At 46.1% G+C, this 24,787-nt stretch overlaps 1 protein-coding gene across 1 annotated transcript; it reads left to right on the forward strand.

The window, feature by feature from the left end:
- Window positions 1–766: 766 nt before the first annotated feature.
- bmpr2a (bone morphogenetic protein receptor, type II a (serine/threonine kinase)) lies at window positions 767–21,687 on the forward strand. Its single transcript, XM_028980760.1, has 13 exons — window positions 767–1,972; window positions 5,610–5,792; window positions 5,860–6,039; window positions 7,428–7,535; window positions 7,598–7,689; window positions 8,068–8,295; window positions 8,777–8,891; window positions 9,236–9,396; window positions 9,776–9,923; window positions 12,163–12,299; window positions 18,280–18,452; window positions 18,543–19,624; window positions 20,231–21,687. The coding sequence occupies exons 1-13, from the start codon at window positions 1,921–1,923 to the stop codon at window positions 20,530–20,532; spliced, it is 2,961 nt and encodes a 986-aa protein (XP_028836593.1). The 5' UTR covers window positions 767–1,920; the 3' UTR covers window positions 20,533–21,687.
- The last annotated feature ends 3,100 nt before the right edge of the window (window positions 21,688–24,787 follow it).

Genomic DNA, 24,787 nt, shown 5'->3' on the forward strand with positions numbered 1-24,787 from the left:
TCAAACATGGTGTTCATTATGGCCAAACAGAAGTCCAATAACGAAACACCACTCGAGTTCTGACCTGGAGTCACGCCCCTCCAGGTCATGATGTCAGTGCCCACGTGAGTGTTGAAGTCCCCCAGCAGGACAATGGAGTCAGAGTACTATCTAGCACTTGTCCCAGAGCTGCTAATTGGGGCATAAGCGCAAACAACAGTCAGGACAACAACAATACTTATTTCTTATATAACCCAAAATCACATACAGTATTTCTCGTTGGAGGCTGCCGAGCTCTCAACAACAACAGTACGTAGAACTCCAGCACTTTCACTTTCACCTCCAATCACTCCGGACTCTTTTTGCAATATTTGCAATACTGTGGTCTGAAGTAGCCGCAAAAAGCATTTCACTGCATATCATACCATGTGTGACTATGTATGTGACAAATAAAATTTGAATTTGAAATCCAAAATGGATTAAATGCATTTTTTTTCAGGCCACTTTTCAAAATTTCTTATATCTGCAATCTGTGAGCTCATTTGGCAGTAAAGACAACTGAGTGCAGTTTATTAATAAGGAATTGTTGAACATTTTCAGGGTTTTGAATACGTTGATTTTGGGTTTATTTTCACTTTTGGTGGCCAACTGTGCTTAAAAATGTTTTATAGGGTGGTCTGAACATAGATTGTACATTCTATATATTCAAAAGTTGAATAAAAACGACTAGTGCTGTATTGGATTTACGACTAATCCTTTTTTACATCAAGTAATTAAACGAAACTTTTAATCAAAGTAAATTCTAAATCAAGTAATTTTTACTTTTACTCAAATAGATTTTATATATAAATAGATGAGTAAATTTTAAGCAAAGTAGAGATATTTTTACTTATTTTTTTTAATTTGTTCAGTACTTTTTCAACGTCTGGTTAAAACTTAATTGAAATCAACAAGTGCCTTTTATTTATACATGAAGACGTGCAGACGTGATGGCTCAGCATCCTTTATCATGTTAAAGTTTTACATGCTTGTTTAATATTGTGTTGAATATGTCCCGTATGGAGCAGGAGTGGGGACCCGGTTTGGCCCGTGAACGTGACCACACCCTCCTTCTCCACACACACCAGAACCGAGCAAAAAACACCGGGCCGGGTCACGTTAGACAGTACCGAGTACCAAACCTGGTGCGACAGACAAACCGGCCACATAAACTACAAACAGGGCACAGACAGTGCAGATAAACAGAAAGACAGACAGACAAAAACAGGTAATTTAGGTGCAGAGTAACAAGATGTCCTTTATGGAGGGAAGATGATCTTCTCCGCTGTCCTGGAAGGGGCTGTTGATTTGCTCTGATGGCTCGAGACACTTTGGCCCTCGCTGATCTTAGGGCCACCTTGTCACGCTTTCAGAGTCTCCAGCTTTGAGCAGTTCATCCACAGCTTCTGGTTTGGTCTTGTGATGGGTTTGAAGGCATCGTCGGTGCATTTGCTGATGTGGCTGTTGCTCCTCCAAGTTTACGGTGGCGTTGGTCTCAGCCGCCACAGTGCTGAAGAGCAGAGATGATCCTGCAGGCCAGGTTCTCACCTGCTCCAGAACCGCTTTAGTGCGTCTGACTGTATGATGGAATTAGCGTTTTTGGATGTTGTGTTCTGATGCTGTTTATCATAAATACGATCATGTGCAGGTTTGTAAAACCGTGTTATTAGTGTCCCCGCCGACGGGGGGCGCTGTTCTCCTCCTCAGTCCCGGCCGGACGAGGCGTTTCCAGCCGGAGAGAAGGACGGACCGCGGAGGCCGCTTTCTGGGCTGGAATTTAATCCGAGACAAATCCTGACATCTTCCGCGCCGCTATTTCCCGCGTCTGGGCCACATTCCGCCAGCAGAGGACCGAACCGGAGCCGGAACCGGACCGAACCGGAGCCGCAGCCGGGCCCGACGATGCTGGGCGGCGTGTTCGTCTGCGCCACGCTGCTCCTGAGTCCGGGCGCCGGTGGGTTCTGGTTCTCAACTGTGATCAGCTGTCTTGCAGGGGAGGAATAACTCACTGACGGTAGCCTGGAGAGGGGGTGGGGGGGTGTGTGTGTGTGGTGTGTGGGTTTGGTGGTGGTATGTGTGTGTGTGTGTGTGTGTGGTGTGTGTGTGTGGATGTATGTGTGTGTGTGTGTGTGTGTGGTGTGTGTGGTGTGTGTGGGGCTGTCTGTGTGTGTGTGTGTTGTGTGGGGCTGTTGTGTGTGGTGTGTGTGTGTTTGGGGCTGTCTGTGTGTGTTGTGTGGGGTGTGTGTGTGTGTGTGTTGGGCTGTGTGTGTGTGTGTGTGTGTGTTTGGGGCTGTCTGTGTGTGTGTGTGTGTGTGTTGGGGGCTGTCTGTGTGTGTCTGTGTGTGTGTGGTGTGTGTTTGGGGCTGTCTGTGTGTGTGGTGGTGTGTGTGTGTGTGTGTTGGGGCTGTCGGTGTGTGTGTGGTGTGTGTGTGTTTGGGGGCTGTCTGTGTGTGTTGTGTGGTGTGTGTGGTGTTTGGGGCTGTCTGTGTGGTGTGTGTGTGTGTGTGTGTGTTTGGGGCTGTCTGTGTGTGTGTGTGTGTGTGTGTTTGGGGGCTGTCTGTGTGTGTGTGTGGTGTGTGTGTTGGGGCGTGTCTGTGTGTGTGTTTGGGTGTTGTGTGTGTTTGGGGATGTATGTGGTGTGGTGTGTTTGGGTGTATGTGTGTGTGTGTGTGTGTGTTTGGGGATGTCTGGTGTGTGTGTGTGTGTTGGGGATGTATGTGTGTGTGTGTGTGTGTGTTTGGGGTGTGTGTGTGGGTGTGTGGTGTTTGGGGATGTCTGTGTGTGTGTGGTGTGTGTTTGTGGTGTTTGTTGTGTGTGTGTGTGTGTGTGTGGTGTGTGTGTATGTATGGTGTGTGTGGTGGTGTGTGTTTGGGGATGTATGTGTGTGTGGTGTGTGTGGTGTTTCTGTGTGGTGTATGTGTGGTGTGGTGTGTGTGTGTGTGTGTGTGTTTGGGGTGCTTGTGGTGTGTGGGTTTGGGGTGTATGTGTGTGTGTGTGTGTGTTTGGGGTGCTTGTTGGTGAGTGTGTGTGTGTGTGTGTGTGTGTGTGTGTGTGTGTGTTGTGTGTTTGGGGTTGTTGTGTGTGTGTGGTGTGTGTTGGGGATGTATGTGTGTGTGTGTGTGTGTTTGGGGATGTATGTGTGTTGTGTGTGTGTGTGTGGGGATGTATGTGTGTGTGTGGTGTGTGTGTGGGGTGTGTGTGTTTGGGGATGTATGTGTGTGTGTGTGTGTGTGTGGGTGTGTTGGGGGTGTGTGTGTGGTGTGGTGTGTGTTTGGGGTGGTTGAGTGTGTGTGTGTGTGTGTGTTTTGGGGCTGTCTGTGTGTGTGTGTGTGTGTGTGTTTGGGGATGTATGTGTGTGTGTGTGTGTGTGTGTTGGGGATGTATGTGTGTGTGTGTGTGTGTGTGTGTTTGGGGCTGTATGTGTGTGTGTGTGTGTGTGTGTGTGTGTTGGGGATGTATGTGTGTGTGTGTGTGTGTGTGTGTGTTTGGGGATGTTGTGTGGTGTGTGTGTGTGTGTTTGGGGATGTTGTGTGTGTGTGTGTGTGTGTGTGTGTTGGGGCTGTATGTGTGGTGTGTGTGTGTTTGGGGTGTATGTGTGTGTGTGTGTGGGCTGTTGTGTGTGGTGTGTGTGTTTGGGGATGTGTGTGTGTGTGTGTGTGTGTGTGTGTTTGGGGCTGTGTGTGTGTGTGTGTGTGTGTTGGGGTGTTGTGTGTGTGTGTGGTTGTGTGTGTGTTTGGGGATGTATGTGTGTGTTGTGTGTGTGTGTTTGGGGTGTTGTGTGTGGTGTGTGTGTGTGTTGGTGGTGTGTGTGTTTGGGGTGCTTGTATGTGTGTGTGTGTGTGTGTTTGGGGATGTATGTGTGTGTGTGTTTGGGGATGTATGTGTGTGTGTGTGTGTGTGTGTTTGGGGAGTCGTGTGTTGTGTGGTGTGTGTGGTGTTTGGGGCTGTATGTGTGTGTGTTGTGTGTGTGTGTGTTGGGATGTATGGTGTGTGTGGTGTGTGTGTGTGTTTGGGGCTGTTGTGTGTGTGTGTTGTGTGTGTGTGTTTGGGGTGTATGTGTGTGTGTGTGTGTGTGTGTGTTTGGGGCTGTGTGTGTGTGTGTGTGTGTGTTTGGGGCTGTCTGTGTGTTTGTGTGTGTGTGTATGTGTTTGGGGCTGTCTGTGTGTTTGTGTGTGTTGGGGGGTCGGTGGGTGTGTTTGGGGATGTGTGTGGTGTGTGTGTTGGGGTGTATGTGTGTGTGTGTGTGTGGTGTGTGTTTGGGATGTGTGTGTGTGTGTGTGTGTTTGGGGCTGTATGTGTGTGTGTGTGTGTGTTTGGGGCTGTATGTGTGTGTGTGTGTTGGGGGTGTTTGTGGTGTGTGTGTGTTTGGGGCTGTCTGTGTGTGTGTGTGTTGGGGCTGTATGTGTGGGTGTGTGTGTGTGTGTGTGTTTGGGGGGTATGTGTGTGTGTGTGTGTGTTTGGGGATTGTATGTGTGTGTGTGTGGGTGTTTGGGGCTGTATGGTGGTGTGGGTTGGGGTGGTTGTGTGTGTGTGTGGGTTTGGGGATGTTTGTGTGTGTGTTGTGTGTGTGTTTGGGGTATGTTTGGTGTGTGTGTGGTTTGGGGCTGTCTGTCTGTGTGTGTGTGTGTGTGTGGTGTGTTTGGGGTGTATGTATGTGTGTGTGTGTTTGGTATGTATGTGTGGTGTGTGTGTGTGTGTTTGGGGTTGTATGTGTGTGTGTGTGTGTGTGTTTGGGGATGTATGTATGTGGTGTGTGTAGGTGTGTGTTGGGGATGTATGTCTGTGTGTGTGGTGTGGTGTGTGTGTGTTTGGGGCTGTCTGTGTGTGTTGTGTGTGTGTGTGTGTGGGTGTGTTTGGGGTGCTTGTGGTGTGTGTGTGTGTGTGTGTGTTTGGGGTGTTGTGTGGGTGTGTGTGTGTGTGTGTGTGTTTGGGGTGCTTGTGTGTGTGTGTGTGTTTGGGGTGCTTGTGTGTGTGTGTGTGTTTGGGGTGCTTGTTGGTGTGTGTGTGTGTGTTTGTGTGTGTGTGTGTGTGTGTTTTGTGGTTGGGCTGGCTTGTGTTGTGTGTGTTTTTGGGCTGTCTTGTCTGTGGTGTGTGTGGTTTTGTGTGTTTGGGCTGTTGTGTGTGTGTGTTTGGGGCTGTCTGTGTGTGTGTGTGTGTGTGTGTGTGTGTGTTTGGGCTGTCTGTGTGTGTGTGTGTGTGTGTGTGTGTTTGGGGCTGTTTGTGTGTGTGTGTGTGTGTGTGTGTGTTTTCGGACCTCCTACATTTTTCACTATTTGTTTACATTGAAGTTCATTTTGTTCCTTATTAGCGTACAAACAGCACCGCGTAACCACAGAAAAACACGTTAACAACACGTTTGTTAAGAAAGAACAACGGTACAGATCACTCTCTATCCTTCACTTTGTGGACTCGCTCCCAACGTCTCGTCCTTTCTTTTCTTCTGGCTTGTCCTGGTGTGGAAGTACTGTGTGCGATTATGGGCTCTATAAGAATGAAATGATCTCAGCAGGTCCTGTTCTGCCCGGGCTGACGTGCAGAACTTTGCAGCTTTTTTGGCGGCTGCGTAACCGCTTGGGACTTCGTGTGTCCAGCTGCGCAGGTGGAGGACAGGGAGTGCGCGTACGCCGAGCAGCAGCAGGCTCTGGCGGACCGGATCGGTGGAGGCGGGGAGGGACGCGTTTTTGCGGAGAATTCCACCATCCGCTGTAACCAGGGCAACCGCTGCTATGGTCTCTGGGAGAAGAACCAGCACGGGGTCCGGCTGGTCAAACAAGGTAACGGTGGTCTCAGCTACAGTCCACAGGTGGCAGGTATGGAAGTAATGAGCGTAATTGGACGCAGGTTGCTGGACGTTCACTAGCGAACAGCTGGAGTGCCACGACGACCGTTGCCTGGTGACCACGCCCCCCTCGCAGGTGCAGAACGGCAGTTACCGCTTCTGCTGCTGCAGCAGGGACATGTGCAACATCAACTTCACAGAAGACTTTCCTGAGCCCAGCCCCACCACTGAACCTCCCTTCTGTGAGTGTGTCCCTGTTTCCTCGCTATTGATTTTACATCTGAAATGTAATCTCCCCTGCAGAAGAAGAAGGAACCAGACATCTCCCAGTCAGACTCTAATGTCACGATCTACGGCACATGTGACGCCCACTGACATACCCTGTGTACAGGAGAACAGGACCAGATGGGCGCTGAATGTAAAATACTTCTGCAGCAGGCCATGTAGGGACGTCTACAAGACGAGGCAGGCGGTGCAAAATGTTCAATTCAAGGCAAATATTATCATAATATGTTATATTGATTAGTGCATGAGGCTTCATTAAAATATTCATACATTGCACCGCATTTTAACTCTTAGTACCGGCCATCATATGTTAAACTTAACAGCACTCGTGTGGCTTTAAGACCAGTGACGTTGTCGTCCCCTGCACCACGTGCCCAGCATCAAGCCATCTCGGTCCTTTTAGTGGCATATGCATACTACATACTACGTACAAGTCTTACTCGTCCAAAGTTCTGACCACTCGGTATGGAGATAAAGTAACTTGTCATCAAAATGTCCCGTGCATCACACAGAGAACCGTCCGTTATGCTATAATATAGAGATTTAACTGTCAAACAACACTTACGATTTAAAGGTCCCCATTGTGAATATGGGGAGATGATTTAAGATTAATACGAGTCCCCCGGCCTGTCTATGGTCCTGAAGTGGCTAGAAATGGCGATAGGAGTGTTTAATTCTGCTTCACCGTTCAGAGAGCGGCAGTTCAGACGCTGGACCTGGAATTTGTCCCCTTATGACGTCATAAGGGGAAAGGTTACCTCCCATTTCTCATGCTTTTCCCGCCCCTCCCCTAAAACATGATCTCCACCGACCGTCATGGCTTCCAAATGTAAGAAACATTGCAGTTGGATGAAAAACGAGCACAAATGTATTTTTTAGAGACTGAAGAACCATCAGGAAAACGTCGACACGACTTCCTGTCTGCGCCAAACGTTGTGGTTAACTTAACTTTGGTTTGAACCTGGGACTTTGTGCTCTTCTGATATATTTTACCCGCTAGGCCACTAGCACCAGGTTTCCCAGTACTTCCTGCTTTGGGATGCGTTGCTGCTTCTTGTACTTTTATGTCTTTGTAAGTTTCTCGTGTTTGTCCTGAGACGTCCTTGTTTTATTTCCATCACCCACACAAACAGCCTCTGCAATAATCACCAATTTCTGACCCCCACACACCCTCCCACCATCACAGCACTCCAGACGGTCCTACTTTTCACCCGTCATTTCCAGAACATTTGATGAATATAAACAAGGTTTGATTTGGACAACACGACGGTTAACTTGATCCGGAGATCTAATAAGTGCTGTTGAACTCTGACCCTCGGTTCCTGCGTTCTGCTTGATCTTACAGACATTTGTGGGCCCTACCATGACAAGGCTATTGTCATTGCCCTGGCCACTCTCTCCATGGTTGCAGTTTTGGTAGTGATGACCTTCTTGGGTTACCGGATGCTGAGAGGTCAGTGGCCATTGTCAAAATGACATTTTATACAAATGTGTGACATGTTGGTGTGTGTTCAGGAGATGGCAAGCGAGGGCTGCATAACATGGACATGTTGGAAACGTCTACATCTCAACCATCGCTGGACCTGAACAGCCTCAAGCTGCAGGAGGTAAAGCTGTTCACTAATGTCTATCTTATATCTTCAGAATTTACAGAAAGTCCTGGAGAGGAGGAACTAACTACCCACCCAGACCTGTCTGTAGGTGTCTGATTAATTCTGACACCCAGAAGATGAACGTTAACGATGAATTTATCAGGTTTTAAAAAGGGGAGGAGCCTGTAGACATGACTGACAGCCCTTACTTTCTGGACACTATGTGACACACCCAGGTGTGGCACAACCACAGTTTCTCTCCATTCTCTCCAGCTCTACGCAGGGGACGTCAGTGGACGACGCGACCTCTGCTGTTGACCTCTCCGGACCATATGACACCAGCAAACATGAGCCCTTCATAATGTGTATGTTTTGTGAACCTCTGTTCCTCAGCTGATTGGCCGCGGCCGTTATGGTGCAGTGTATCGTGGGTCTCTGGATGAGCAGCCTGTGGCAGTGAAGATCTTCTCATCACTGAACTATCAGCCCTTTGCCAATGAGCGCAGAATGTACCGGATACTGCTGGAACATGAAAACGTGGCGCGCTTCCTGGTCAGCGAGGAGCGTCTGGGGAGCGACGGCAGGACTGAGTACCTGCTGGTGCTGGAGTTCTACCCCAGTGTGAGGACCCTGTACTCTGGTCACAATCAACATGAACCTTTGATCAGGTGGTCTAGCAATAATGGAAGTGAGTGGTAGAAGCCTAGTGGGTAACACACTCGCCTATGAACCAGAAGACCCAGGTTCAAACCCCACTAACTACCATCGTGTCCCTGAGAAATACACTTAACCCTGAGTGTCTCCAGGGGGGGACTGTCCCTGTAATTACTGCTCTGGATAAGGGCGTCTGGTAAATGCTGTAAACAATACACAATTTGAGGTTGCTGTTCGTACAGTCTATGTGCTTTTGTTCGCCCCCTGGTGGTTGGTTGAGAGATTTGATATGCAGCACAGCCAGGTATTTAAATGTAAATATTGCAGACGATCATCTTTAATTTAATGATTTAATCGTCATCTGATAAATGCTGCAAATGTAAAATGTACTGTTGGAAAGCTTGTATATCCTGTCCAGAGGTTCTGACCTGTGTGTGTGTGTGTGTAGGGATCTCTGTGCCGCTATCTGAGTGGATGTGTAGTTGACTGGGTTAACTGCTGTCGGCTGATGCTCTCAGTCACTCGTGGACTGGCCTACCTGCACTCTGAGCTCCTTGGAGGAGGTGAGACACGACTTTCTCCCATAGTGACGTCTCACACAAAATTCTTTTTTTTTTTAATCAGTATCCACTTATCATTTAAGTTTTGCTTCATTCAGCCCTGTTTTCTGAAAATGCATGTACATACTGCTGTCTACTACATAGAATACACTGAACTAGAACCTAGTTGTGTTTTTAAGGTGTAAGTAGAAAGTGCAAATGCTTTGTCCTTTACAGAGAATAAAAAATTAAATGCTGTGTCTCGACTAATCCACCAGTTTTTCCGTTGGTGCATTAAATATGTTTTAAATATGGAGCATGTTATATTTAGATTTGTATGTTAATGAGCTTTCACTTTCTGATTACAGAGATTTATAAGCCAGCAGTTTCTCACAGAGACCTGAACAGCCGGAATGTTCTAGTAAAGGGTGATGGAACATGTGTGATCAGTGACTTCGGCTTGTCTATGAAGCTGACGGGACACCGTTCACTCCCACATGGGGAAGAAGAAAATACAGCAATCAGCGAGGTCTATCTTCCAGACATACTGTAAATGTAGACTATAATCTAGGAATACAGGCAGGTCCATGAATATTGGCTCTGTACCCCACCACAAACGTTCAGCTTTAATTTGCGGGTACTTACATCCAAATCAGCTGTTCCAAGGCCAGATGTGTGTTGCTTACTTATCAACCCATTTACGAGTTCGGCTATTTGCAATATATGATCCAAAAATCTGTCTCTATCAGTGAAGCTAGCCATCATTATGCTGAAAAAGAAAAAAAAGGAGATAATAACCATGATTTTCATATTTTTGAAATTTCGGACCACTACCGCAGTGCATCCGGCTGTTTTCTGCTTCAGCACTGTTTTTCCATTTCAGATGTCTGACCTGTTCCTTCCATCAGGTGGGCACGGTGCGCTACATGTCCCCCGAGGTGCTGGAGGGCGCGGTCAACCTTCGAGACTGTGAAGCGGCGCTGAAGCAGGTGGATATTTACGCGCTGGGACTGTTGTACTGGGAGAGCTTCATGCGTTGCTCTGACTTGTTCCCTGGTGAGAACCTGCACTCACACACAAACCGCACCGATGAATTCAGCCTTTGAGACATAGTGTATGTGATTTGGTTCCAGATGTGTATTGCAGCAGTGGTGAAAGGTTGGGTTTTATTTGTGAAAGTGTGTGTGAATTTGCAGACAGGCATGTAGAGCTCAGGCTGGCCGTATGGGGAGCTGTGCACGCTGAAGGTAGAATCGGCTACTGGGAGCCAGTGGCGGGAGCGTAGCAGAGGGGCGGTGTGGGAGAATTTGGGAAGGTTGAAGATCAGTCGTGCTGCTGCATTTTGTATTAGTTGAGGCTGGATGGCATTCAGTGTCAGACCTGCTTGAAATGAGTTGCAGGAGTCCAGTCGTGAGATTCGTGAGGACTGAACCAGGATCTGGGTGGCCTGTGTTGACAGATAAGGGCGGATTCATCTGATATTGTGGAGAAGGAATCTACATGAGCGGGAGAGATTGCTGATGTGATTTCAAGAAGGAGAGTTGGTTGTCTATTGTTATGTACAGTTGTAGAAGGCGAGAGCTGTGAGTTGTCCAGGTAAATAGCAAGATCCTGATCTTGAGAGTCTGCTGGAATGAATATTAGTTCTGTTTTGGTTATCTTGAGTTACAGGTGATGGGCTGCGATCCAAGATGAAATGTCAGTAAGACATGCAGAGATTTTGGAAGCAGCATGTAGATCTGATGGAGGAAAGGAGAAGATGAGTTGTGTGTCGTCAGCATAGCAGTGGTAGGATCACCCATGTGAGGAAATGACCTCACCAAGTGATCCAGTGTAGACGGAGCCTTGAGGGACACCAGTTGAGAGTCTACATGAGGCAGAGGTGGATCATTTCCAAGTCACTTGGTAAGACTGCTCATCAAGGTAGGAAGCAAACTGAGCCCCAAATTCCGAGTCTCTTCAAGATGGACAGGAGAGTCTTGTGGTTAACTCTATAAAATGCCACAGAGAGGTCGAGGAGAATAAGAACAGATGGGAGTTTTGCTGATCTAGCCACATGTAACTTCTCAGAAACAGCCAGAAGGGCCGTCTTTTAGAATGACCTGCTCTGAAGCCAGACTGGTTGGGATCTGGGATGTTGTTCTGAGACAAATGAAGTGAAAACTGATTGTAGTTAAGTGAAGTGATTGTCACATGTGATACACAGCAGCACAGCACACGGTGCACACAGTGAAATTTGTCCTCTGTATTTAACCCATCACCCTTGGTGAGCAGTGGGCAGCCATGACAGGCGCCCGGGGAGAAGTGTGTGGGGACGGTGCTTTGCTCATTGACACCTCAGTGGTACCTTGGCGGATTGGGATTCGAACCAGCAAACTTCTGATTACGGGGCCGCTTCCTTAACCGCTAGGCCACCACTGAATGTCGACACAGCACTGAAGGACTTTAGAAAGAAATGAGAGAAGAGACACTGGTCTGTCATTGTTGATATCTGGAGGATCAGTAGTAAGTTTTTCTGAGGATTGGAAGAACCCTGGCTGTTTTAAAGACAGTTGGGACATGACCAGATTTAATTGAACCATTTATGACACAAGAAATGAAGGGGATAAGGTCAGGAGAGATTTGATAAGCCAGTGTTGATAAAAATGCATAAATCCTTCTAATGCTGTAGAGAAAGAATTGACATGAGCATGAGAGATTGGAAGTGTGAAATGAGTAGGGGAGGGAATAGTGGCTCTGAAGGACAGATTGGAGAATCGTCCAGAGAAATGTTAAGGTCTTGTTGTGGGGAGGAATCAGCAGGGATGAATAGCATTTCATCTTTGCCTGGGTTGAGTTTCAGATTATGAGCTGCCATCCAGGTCGAGATGTCAGACAGGCAAGTAGAGATCTTGGTGGACATTTGTACAAAAGTGAAGAAGAGTTTTGTGCCATAGAAGTGGTATGATAATCCATGGGAAGATATGACCACACCATGATATTTGGTGTAAAGAGTGCCAAGTACTGAACCCTGAGGGACACTAGTCAAGAGCTGGCGAGGAGCAGATGTGGTCCCCTTCCATGTCATCTTGCATGCATTGTGATGCATCATAATCTGACATGTATCAAAATACTAAATTTAATCAATATCGAATCTTGAGACCAGTGAAGGTTCACACCACTTGTACACAGTGATATTAACTACGTCTAGTTTTTGCATGGAACCCAATAGCAAGAACTAAATGCCACAATGTAAGAACAGTGCTTCCACTGGCTGTCGTCTTCAATCTGAAACCATCTTAACCCTTAATTTCAGAAGAGGCAGTGCCGGAGTTTCAGATGGCATTCCAGGCCGAGGCCGGGATCCACCCCTCATTTGAGGACATGCAGATGTTGGTGAGCCGACAGAAGCAAAGACCCAAATTCCCTGATCCCTGGAAGGAGAACAGCTTGGTAAGTGACAATCCTCAAACACACACAAACATGGTCAACATGTGTATACACACTCACACACAATGCTTATGAAACGTGTACATCCTTCCCACGATCTACGGCAATCGGTGAGGCTGGAAAAGAATAACTTAATGTAGACAAGGGGATTTACTTAAAATGAGAACTTCACACAGGACAACAAGCATGAATACAAAGATACAGACAACAACAGGTGGATACAGTTAGGATAAGTGGAGACAGCATTTGGTCTGGCACATGGATCCAGTGTACCACTGACGTTTACACTTACATTAAGTTTACATTTGAGATATTTGGCATAGCGGCTTACAACGTGCTTTCATGTTACCATCAATGAAGTAATCAGTTCTGGCTCACCAGGAACCCAACAATGAATACAATCTTTTTATTTACTCTGTTGTAGTTTTTCTTTACATAATGAGAAAGTTAGACTGGTAGACTGTGCTGTTCTGAACTTGAGTGGAATTTCATTCCACCACTTAGGGGCCAACACAGGTAAGAATCCAGATGAGTGAGTTTTAGAAGATGGTTTACCATCCAGGATGAAGCTGAGTTGTGTGTCAACTGTATAGCTGGGGTAGGAGAACCCATGTGAAATGACCTCACCAAGTGATCTTGTGTAGAGGGAGAAAAGGAGAGGACCGAGTACTGAGCCCTGAGGGACGCCAGTGGAGGGTCTGCATAAATCCTTTCCAAGTCACTCGGTAAGACCGCTCATCAAGGTAGAAAGCAAACCACTGCCATGCTCAGCCACGAATTCCAAGTCTCTTCAGGATGGACTGGAGAGTCTTGTGGTTAACTATACAAAATGCTGCACAGGAGTTGAGGAGATGAGAGTTTTGCTAGCCAGAAGGGCCATCTCAGTAGAATGACCTGCTCTGAAGGGAGACTTGTTGGGATCCAGGAGGTTGTTCTGAGACAGATGACGTGATAGCTGTAGACACAACACAAGAGGACTAGAGGAAAGAAATGAGAGAAGAGTCACTGGTCTGTAGTTGGTGATATCTGCTGGATCAGTGGTGGGTTTCTTGAGGATTGGAAGAAACCTTGCTGTTTAAAAGACAGATTGTACATGACCAGATTTAATTGAACCATTTATGACGTGAGAAGTGAAGGGGATAAGAACAGGAGAGACTGTTTGGAGTATTGTGGAGGGGATTGCATCCAGTGGACAGGTGGCTGTATTGCCTGTAGATATGATCTGGATGATTTCATCTGATGTGAGTTTTGAAAATGGTTCCAGGGCAGTCTTCAGAGGGTAGAGCAGGGTTTGTGGTGGTGTTGAATATTTGGCAGATTTGCTCTTCCCTGTGAAAAAGTTGGCAAAATCTTCAGTGGTTATGGAAAATGGAGCAGGGGGAGTTTGAGGGTTCAATCGAGGTGAGAAGATGTTGTGGGGTTTTTGAGTGTTGTGGCCAGAGGTTTCCATTTTTGTTCTAACCTAAGAGGTTAAGTTAGTAGAGAAGTTGCATGGACTTTCTGATAATGCAGCAGGTCCAAGTCAAGCTGTAAATTTCTTATATTTTCTCGCCACTCCTCTTCGTTCTGCTGCACAACATCTCAGATAGCCAGGGAGCGAGGGAAGAAGTCCATTTGGGTTTGGAAGACAGAGGGCAGTGATGATCCATAGAAAGGTAAAGTGAGGAGAGGAGAGTGTTAGTGGTTGTTTCCAGAGGTAAGGAGAAGAATGAGTCACAGGTTGAAAGAAATGAAAGAGTGCAGGAAGACACAGATGAATGTAAGACAGAGTGAAGGTTTTGTTGAATAAGTGATGGATGGTGGTCAGTCTTGGATCCAATAGCTAGAGTGAAGGACAGAAGGTGGTGGTCAGAGATGTGAAGTGGAGTGAAAGAAAGGTCAGTAGCTGAAGAGGGATGACTGAAGATCAGGTCCATGACATTCCCTGTTTTGTGTGTGAAAGGGCTGCTGCTGTTGGCCAAGGAGAGTGGAGAAGGAGTAAAAGACAAGACGATTCAAGTTTGTCAAGTTGAAGTCACCTAGGAGAGTTAAAGGGGTGTCCATGGGAAGATTGCTGAGCAGAGTGTCCAATTCATCAATAAAGGTTCAATGTATGACGATGAGAAGGATGTTCACAGGTGAAGAAACCAAGACTGCGTGGAACTCAAAAGAAGACATTTTAAGATGTGTGAGAGCCAGTGGTTTGAAAGACCAATTCCGAGATCATAAGAGGCCATCACCACAACCTCTCCCAGTTTTACTAGGATTGTGGGAGAAACTATAGGCAGAAGAGAGAGCAGAAGGTGTAGCTGTATTCTGAGGGGACATCCAAGTCTTGGTTAATGCCAAGAAGCCCAGGGAGCAGAGAGTAGTAAGGTCAGAGATGAAGCCAGCTTTTTTTTAACAGCAGACTGGCAGTTCCAGAGCTCACCTACCACTAAATGGGGTAGATGAGGTTGCTGGTAACAGAGCCTTTGTAGCATGAATATGTTCTCCTAAGCCTGTAAGAGATAGTTACTGAGATGGGTTTCAGACACATGATGATAGTTTGGTAAAAGGGAAAATGGAAGATTAAGAGAAAATGTACAAGGTTTGGATGAAAAAAGGCTGCTGCTTACTACTATACGTACATACAGACACACGTCTGTAGCAGGGTGTCTTTCACTATAAACCACTAAGCCCCCTAATTCACACCTCAGGGGATCCTGAAACATCACTGATTGACCTCATGAGCAAGCTCATGATATCACAACACTTGATAAAACTGCACAATACACAATTTACCTTTTGATATGCACCCCATAAATAACAGTCCTATACAATCCTAAAACGGCCCTTATAAACAGACAGTAAACAAAGTCTAGATTCCTACCTTTCCAGAAGAGACAGATACAAAGTTGGACTAAACAACAAAAAAACAAAAAATTCCTGCTACAATTGAAAGTGACGTGATTGCTAGTTCTACCAAGGTGGTGGCTACCAAGCTCAAATGCAACCTGTACGTATTGAAAGAGCTACATGTAGTTGACTCAAGTGGGCATGATCGGCCGTGCAGTACATAACTCATCCCTCCATACATAAAGGACAGAGAAGAAATACACTCTTTGCACATAAAGCAGCAAACACAAGACTCATGCCCAACTGACCCTCCCAAGCTGGTCAGGTACAAAAAGTCTTTAAAACTAAAGTTCCAAATAAACAAAATCATTTGATTATCCATTTCTTTCAAAAGTTAAAACTTGTAAAATGAACAAAACAAGAAAATCAACAAATGAGCATCCAGCTACTGCCTGACTCGAAAGGGGCATTTGAGGAAAACTGCTCATTTTGATGCAAAACCGGCCACCCCATCAGAGTGTGGGGGATTTCGCTCCTTAACCAGGTCATTGACCCAGAATGTGACATGCGGTCTGCCTTGGTCATAATGCTTCTTCTGATCGGTGTGACAGGCAGCACTCAAATTCTCCAAATCTCAGTTATCTTGCATGTTAACCGTGGGCGCACAATCCTCTGGTCAAGGAGTGTAGGTGGGGAAGGAATCTATCCCAGGATCTGTGTAGGTCACCGACAAAAGCTTGAATCAATGTTTTCAGTGGAGAATGGAGTGGAGTGCAGCACAGTGGGTTTATATATGCAAAGTCCTCTCAGAGGATGTTGTCAATGTTTGCTTTTTTGCATCCCAAAAGTATAAAAGGCCATCCAGGGGCTTCACTGTCTGGAGCATGACCTGAGTTCACTATTCCTTTAGTGACCAGATCTTCTGCTTGGAGATTTCTCAGTTGTTCATTGTCATCCAGCATTACACAGGACCAGTCATGCAGGTTCATTTACATTTACAGCATTTACCAGACGCCCTTACAAACAGTATTTACAGGGACACCAAAAGTGTGGTTCTCCATCCTGCTTCTTTATTGTCCCAAATTGGGGAGGCCCAAGCGCAGGAACAATTAGACGCCATCAAACATGATAGATCTAGAAGGTACTGGTCATGAAATCAGCGAATTTGGACATCTGGCCCCCCTCGACTTAGTCACTCAGGCTTCTCCGTGGGGATGGGTCCCATTGCTTCATGGAGCCTGTGCACCCTGATGAGAAGGTCAGAAACAGAATTGACTTGCGGCCCGTACAGAGCCAGTCTATATTGGTCAGAATGACATGCCTCTGAATCACCAATTACTTCTGAATTCACCCACCATCCAGCCCACAAAATTAGGGAGAGGTTCACCATGTGCCTGAACTCTATCAAGAATACCTCTCAGAATAACTTCTTGATTGTCAGCAGGCAAAAATGTGATCTTAAACAACTGTTTTGAAATGTGCCCATGAGCACCATTGCAGAGAACCGAGCTCTGGCCTCTTTGGCTTAATATCTTGGCAATTCAGCCAGAATCTGGGCGTCAGAGAACTGTAAGGTGCCTATGTAAACAGATACAGATGCCATTCTTCAGGTTGTACTCTACCATCTGCCTTGACCAGCCTTTAGTGCCACCCGCGGAAAAGACGGAAAGACAATGTTCTTCCTTATTTGGTTGAAAGATGGAAAAATGAATGAAGAAGAAAAAAAACATCTCCCAAACATTGTTCAGATAATAGCTTCTACTTTCTCGCTTCTTCTACCCACAATCTCATGCCTAGCGCACCACATGGGTCACACACCATTTTGGACCATTACAGTGTACATAACTGTATCCAGTAGGGCCACTGTAAAAACCAATGAAGACCATGTGGTGTTGGAGAAGAGAATAGAGTGTGTAGAAAAAACTCTTTCTCCCTCCACACAAAGCACTGTATTCAACCACTCCAATTTGATGTTACCTGGCAGAAAGAGGCATGGCACAGTAGAGGTTAAAAAGGAACAGTTTCTAATTTATTAACACCGGTAAATAATGATTGTAGTTACATGTGAATATTGAATGTAAAAAGGTACCAAGGTTGCAGAGAAAATAAACATGAGAAGAAAGAGTAAAGAGGGAGAAGAGAAAGAGAGGGGGAGAGAAAGTCTCAGAATGGAAAACCCCCTGAGCAAGATAGCTCAGAGGTCCCTTTTTCCACATGTGAGCAGACTTTTATACCCCTGGCCTACAGGAAGTTGTCACTGGCCTACAGGAAGTTGTCACTGACCAATCAGAACCTGTTGTTTCTGATGTCACGCCCCCCGGTGCCTCCCATTTGGGGAAGACAAAGAGGGTGGGCGGTCCTGACGGCTGATACTTCACACGTTGCCATCGGACAAAAGGCATGTAAAAACCGGCGTGTCGAATCTTCACCCACAACCGTCAACACAGGAATGTCACACCTCCCCCTGCAGACATCTGTTATGCAAGGCAAAAGCAGGCTCCCGTGATGTCCATTCTTACACCACAATCAACATATTCAACAGTTCAGACTACAGATGAAGCAAAAGTAGATTCACACCGACATGACGGTAGCAGCCGTGCATGAAGGAAGGTGGATGACTTGCAGAATTCAACCTGTGGACATAGACCAAATTGTAGGGACAGTCGCCCTGGAGACACTTGGGGTAAAGTGTCTTGCTCAGGGACCAAAACGTAGTGTAGTAAGTGGGGTTTATAAATTTGTGTCTAACCCACTAGGTTACTACCACCTGACATGGTTGTGGGAGAAATGGATTTGTCTGTGTAATAAATGTATATAATACATTTTATATAAATATAAATGTATATAATAAAGTAATTATATGTGGAGGTGGAGTAGCTGGCTCAGAATGCGCTCCTGAGTAGGACTAGTGTGAAGGTGCTGTACCTGGTGCCTGGTGCTGCTCTGGACTGGTTGAACGAAGGCTACTTGTTACATGAATTAAAAAGCAATATTATGATAAATAATTTGTTAATTGACTTTCTGTGCTTGTTAATTTCACATTTATTTATCCATGTGATGTTTTCATTGTGGACCTTTTATTTTTTGTAAATTGCTTTGTAACGTGAATTAATGCACAAACAAGAAAAGCCCATAAGATACACTTATATGTGCTAATTGTGTGCAGGCAGTGCACTCCCTGAAGGAGACGATGGAGGACTGCTGGGACCAGGATGCAGAGGCCCGACTGACTGCGCAGTGTGCTGAGGAACGACTGAGTGAGCTGCTGCTCATTTGGGACCAAGACAAGTCAGTCACCCCCACCCTCAACCACACAGGCACTGTGGGACAGAGCCACCGGTAACGATCATGAACGCATCACACCACACTGTAATCATCATTCCTTGGAGGATGGCTGTTACAGATGTGCTGCTGTTGGTTTTCTCGCAGGAACTTGTCCCACTGTCTCCATGCACCCAAAATCAGTCCTTGCCCCGAACAGTCCTCTTCCTCTTACATAGAGGAACGTGAGAGCAGAGCAAAACCCACACTGAATGATGCTTACCTTGGACCTTTCTCTGGTGAGAAGAACCACAACTGCATCAACTATGAGCGTCAGCAGCTGCGGTCCCAAGCCCATCTTCTGAGTCCTGAGAGCAGTGGCACCAGTGTGTCCACTACCACCTCCACCCTGACTCCCATCTCTGAGCCCCAACCCCTCACCCAAGAGGACCTGGAGATGCCCAAACTGGACCCCAGCGAAGTGGAGCGGAACCTGCGTGAGAGTTCGGACGAGAGCCTGATGGAGCACTCGCAGAAGCAGTTCTGTGCTTCTGACATCGTCACCTCCACAGGCTCCCATGCTCTGCTCAACCCACTGATCAAGATGGCCGCAGAGGTCAAAGGGTCAGAGGTCTCAGGTCACCACACTGATGGACAGGGGTCAGCCAATCCCTTGCCCAAGCAGCAGAACCTGCCAAAGCGACCAAGTACATTGCCACTGCACACAAAACCTTGTGGGAAAGATTCTTCATCTTCGTGTTTGAAGCTTGGCAACCAGGGAAAGTCAAACCTGAGACAGGTGGAGACCGGCGTCGCCAAGGCAGATTCCATCACTGAAGCAGCTGAGCCCTGCCTGGCAACGTTCACCAGTAATGTGCAGATCACTGGTGCTGCAGGGGGCGCAGTGAACGGCGTTAGGCATCATGGGAAAAGTGTGACAAGCTCCGAGGACTCCATCTTGGGGTCTCTAGCAGCCAGTCCAGATGAGCAGGAGCCTCTACTGCGGCCCAACAACGCCAACAACAACAACAACAACAACGGCGAAGGTGAAGGTGAAGATGAAGATGGAGGAGGAGGAGGAACTGCAGAGAAGGACAGTGACCAAGCCGGACCACTAGGAGAAGCCTCCACCTCTGATATGCCACCACCCCCACAGCCCAGAGTGGAGGCCCTGCTTCGGCAGCCCAGAGACCGACGCCCAGAAAGACCCAATTCCCTCGACCTGTCCGTCACCACCCTCTCGTTTTTGGGTAATAATAATTGATCAGTTTTTAACTTGGTCCAGAAGGCTGTGGTTCTGAGGGAGTCGTCTTGCTTTGCTACTGAGCAGCAGTGTCCTGCCTCCTGTGGTGATTTAGTTTAGTAAAACATTATTACTTCTTTTTATGCTGTGGTGGTCCAGTGTGCATCTGTGTACATCCAATAGTTACTGAAAGTAAAGTAGTAATAATAATTTAAATGTAATTAATTCAAACAATTAAGTTAGTATAATAAGACATTCCACTTATTATATTAATTATGTTAAGTTAGTGCTGGGCCGAGACAACCGGGTGACAGGAACAGCACTGAATGTGAAAGTGACGTGATTGTCATTGTGAAACACTGCAGCACAGCACACGGTGACATGGTGAAACGTGTCCTCTGTATTTAACCCTCACCCTCGGTGAGCAGTGGGCACCATGACAGGCGCCAGGGGGCAGCGCGTGGGGACGGGACCTTCACATTTCTCAGTGGCACCTTCACATCTTGGGATTTGAACTGGTAAAATTTCGATTGCTGGTGGGTCAGGATAGTACGTGAGTGATTACTAGTGGTCCTACTATCATTAATAGTCCAAACGCTGCTGCTTTTTACAGGAGAAGGCAACAGCCACGATGGGAATGAGGAACCAGGAGAAAAAATAAAGAAGCGTGTAAAGACACCCTACACTCTGAAAAGGTGGCGCCCCACCACATGGGTAATCTCTACAGACGTGCTGGATGCTGAGGTCAACAACAACAACAACCACAGAGGCTCGACCAGATGTGGCCATAACCAGAACAGTGGCCATGGAGGCTCCGGACGTGCTAAACATGGCACATCTGTCCATTTGGGCAGCAGAGGGGGTGCTATGACCTCGACCTTCCCCACGGACCCCAAAGACCTTACTCGAGTCTGAATCTTTACCCCTGAAAACCTGCAACAACTCTGGAGCCCACTTGGAGCTTGATTGAGGAGGAACACTATTAATCTTCAACCCCAAATCCCCATTTATTCAGCTATGAAGACCACATTCGGTCAATGGTAGTGTTTTGATGTGTATTTTATTTAATATATCTTTAATAGAAGTTGAACTCTTAGTCTTGAATATTTGATCTTGAATCTTTGACAATGATTAAGAATCTTCTCTAAAGATAAGTGTGAGGTCATCTTCACAGTTGCAAGTCTGACAAATCCGATTGATTCTGCCCAGTTTCCCAGGCACATTCGTTCTGTACGGTGTGCAGTGTTCTGTATTGTAATCAGTATTGTGTTTAAATGTGGCTGATGTTCTCCTCTCAGCTTTTACCCATTAGAGGTCGCCACAGCAGACGGACCAAACGATCTGCTCGTCTGCACAAAACCTCACACTGGATGGCCTTCCTGACACAAGCCTGCCCGTTTAGCCCGGCTTGGGACTCTCTCCCCAGTGGCTGTCTCATGTAGTACGTTTCATGTCTCCACTGAGGAGGTCGCGCTCATGAAATCTCTCACACATGACAACCTCCCTGCTAGTAAAGCACTAAACTAGTCATCAGCAGTAGGGCTCTACATCAGTACCACAGCAAATACAGCATCCTGACTCAGTTTGTGCAGAGGAACGTGTGTGTCTGTGTGTGTCTGTGTGTGTTGGAGAAAGGAAGTGTCAGAGCAACCCTGGCACTAGATCAAGCACATAAAGCTCTCAGTGTGCAATGCATGTGTTTTAATTCCTCTGCTCTCTTACACAATCTGCATCATGCACTATGCACACGCAGCCTATGATCCAACCAGCTCTTAATAAAAGACCCTCATCGTGTGTGTGTGTGTGTGTGTGTGTGTGTGTGTGTGTGTGTGTGTGTGTGTGTGTGTGTGTGTGTGTGTATATATATATACACAGTGCATGTCCAAGTTTTATGAGCACAAGAGAAATCCCCCTGGGCAGCTGCTCCCTGTGTCTCTGGTCTGTTTAAACCATCGTGTATCCTCAGTTAATCCAGTCTGCCATAGATACTTGTATGAGAAATGAAAACTAAAATTATTATTATTTGCATTTTAATAAATTGCATTTGTTGACTATGGTTCATGAACAATATCAGCAGGAACTGTTGCATTTCTAATCTATATAAGTGTCTATCTATAGTGTAATATAGTGTAACTCAGAAAATCTGCACCTCCACACACACAAAACTAAATCCCAATTTATATATATATATAAACTTTGAGTGGTGTCAAAAAAATAAAGTGGCCTTTATTAATAACTGGCCAACATTTCGGGGGAAGCCTGGTCTTTTTTTGGAGATATGACGTCCACCCCAACTGGGCGGGCGCCACTCAGTTGTCTAAAAATTTGGCTCATAGTCTTAGAACCAAAAAACAAAACTGACTCGCCAGAGCCGAGACCAGGCAGCAGACAGACCGGATAAACTGAGCGTAGAGTCGCCACCCAGCATGGCACTGTGTCTTTACCTCGCTCTATTAAAACAGGATATTACAAGAAACATTAAGAATAATAATAAAACTCATCTTACTAAGAACAGCATTCCTGTCTTTATTAGACTCAGTTGGAGTTAACCAACATATAACAGGACCTACTCATGAAGGTGGTCACACGCTCTACTAGAAGATATAGTCACTCCAGTGACCTGCTGTTGGTCTCTGATCAGGGACTCATCTCGCTGCTTGTCTTGCTTGACCTGAATGCAGTGTTTGACACTGTTGATCACTATTCTGCTCGACAGGTTAGAGAATGTTGTTGGGAATATGAAATAGGAAATGACCTAACCAAGTCATCTTGTGTAGAGGGTGAAATAGAGAGGACAGAGTACTGAGCCCCGAAGGACACCAGTGGAGAAGCACCGTGTGAAGCACAGTGAGACTGCTCATAAAGGTAGGAAGCAAACCATTTAAATGCAGAAGCCCAAATTCCAAGTCTCTTCCAAATGGACAGGAGAGTCTTGCGGTTAACTGTATCAAATGCTGCAGAGAGGTTGAGGAGAGTTTCTGATCTGGCCGCATGTATACAAACTGTCCCCTTACACGCACCTACACAGAATTACATACAGAGACCCACAACGCATGAAGTGTCCCCTCAAACGCATTCTAGAACAGGGGTCAGGAACTTTTTTGGCTGAGAGAGCCATGAAAGGCACATATTTTAAAATGTAATTCTGTGAGAGCCATATAATATCTTTAAATATATGTAAATGTGTGCATTTTATGGAAGACCAACACCTTTAAAGTACAATAACTCTACGTTATTTTTTAATAACATTGTTATGCTGTTGCTAACCAATGATGAATAAAGTACTTCTTAATATTAAGGCGACTTCTGGTACTGCATGGTTGTGCCGATGGTTTTGTAGTCTGGTTTATACGTGGTGAGTTTAAGCTTCATTCAGGCATTGAGACTTCCTATGGGATCGTAGGTTGGTCTTAATGTTCTTTAGATGTGAGGAAGGCTGCTCACAGTGACAGGTAGCTGGTCCGTGGGAGGAGGTTCTTTCATTTCTCCCCACTTGTGTTTTCTTGACAACTCAGCTTGCTGTCTTTCCAAATCTTCATTCAATGACTTGAACTTATTCATGTCTGAGGCCTTCAGTTCAGCAGCTTCCTGCTCAAAATCTCTGACTGAGACACAGGGCGGTGCTGTCCACTCCACACGTGTGGATGAACTTAAAAAGATGAGTGCGCTCAGGAAATTCTCTAAAGATTAGATAGCGGCTGAAGATCAAGACGTTGAGCAGGATAACTTGCTGTGCATGCATCTTTAAACTCCGTTTTGAAAGTGTAGTAAACGACCTGTTTTAATGGCGGAGATAAAGAGTTCCTTCTTGGTTTCAAATGCAAACACTGCTTGTTGAAGCCTTGCATTTTCACATGGAGCTGAAAAGTACGATACTACTCATCTTACATTTACAGCATTTACCAGATGTCCTTATCCAGAGTGACTTACAGTCAGTAGTTACAGGGACAGTCCCCCCAACCCCCCCCCCCCCCCCCTTGGAGACACTCAGGGTTAAGTGTCTTGCTCAGGGACATGATGGTAGTAAGTGGGGTTTGAACCTGGGTCTTCTGGTTCATAGGCGAGTGTGTTACTACCACCCTGCATCTTTTTTCTTTTAGCCTTCTTCTTCCATTAAAAGGGTTCCTGCAATCAACAAACTGAGTACTTGATTAAAAGGAGGGCAGATTATTTCCTGACCTCACAACGACCTGTGTACGTTAAGCTTTATCCAATAATAATTTGGGGTTGTGATTGGCTGCAGCCACCCGCTATCATCAACACGAGCGGTGTCACGTGACCCAGGTAATGCGAAAGCAATTGGGGACCGCCCCTCATTTGGGTTTTTTGTGTATCCTGTCTTCTCTCCACCATGTGACAAGCGGTAGGAAATGAATGGATTGAAATACATGAGAATGTTTTATATTTCTAATATTAAAAGAGCCACATCTGGCTCACGAGCCATAGGTTCCCGACCCCTGATCTAGAACATCGCTCACCTTTTAACACTTTTAGACCGTCAACTTCCCTTCCTCAACTTGTTCAGGTACTGATAAAAACATGGAATTTGTTTCTCCATTAATGAAACTTCTGCTCAGATGATTGTCCAGCATACACTAATTCAACTCTAATTCACTAATACTGTCCACCAGCCAATCAGAGTGGAGATAGGACATATTTCTGATAAGTTCCGTTGATACAGCATACTTTTTAAAAGATAATTAAAACTAATGTAGATCAGCAAACCGCCAGGCGTGTGATGCTTTTACCTACAGGGTGGTTCTCAGATAGGGTCCATTACAGCGACCTTAAAGGTCCTCTACTTTATTATTATTTAACATTAATACAAGTTTCCCTAGTCCAGGGGTGGGCATCCTCTGGCCTGTTGGTCTTTTTAATAAGTCTACTTTTTTACAGTCTACTGACTGACTGGATAAGGGCGTCTGATAAATGCTGTAAATGTAAATGGAGATAGGTATAAAGTCTCGGATCTGGAATTTGTCCCCTTATGACATCATAAGGGGAAAGGTTACCTCCTGTTTCTCATGCTTTTTCCACCCAGAGAATTTCCCGCCCCTCCCCTAAAACATTATCTCCACCAACCGTCAGAGGACACGTGAGACACATTATTCTGAATGTATGCATGCAAATAGATTTACAGGGTAGGGTCAGGGTGTGTGTGTGTGTGTGT

This window comes from Denticeps clupeoides, chromosome 5, assembly GCF_900700375.1.
Source record: "Denticeps clupeoides chromosome 5, fDenClu1.1, whole genome shotgun sequence".
Lineage (NCBI taxonomy): Eukaryota > Metazoa > Chordata > Actinopteri > Clupeiformes > Denticipitidae > Denticeps > Denticeps clupeoides.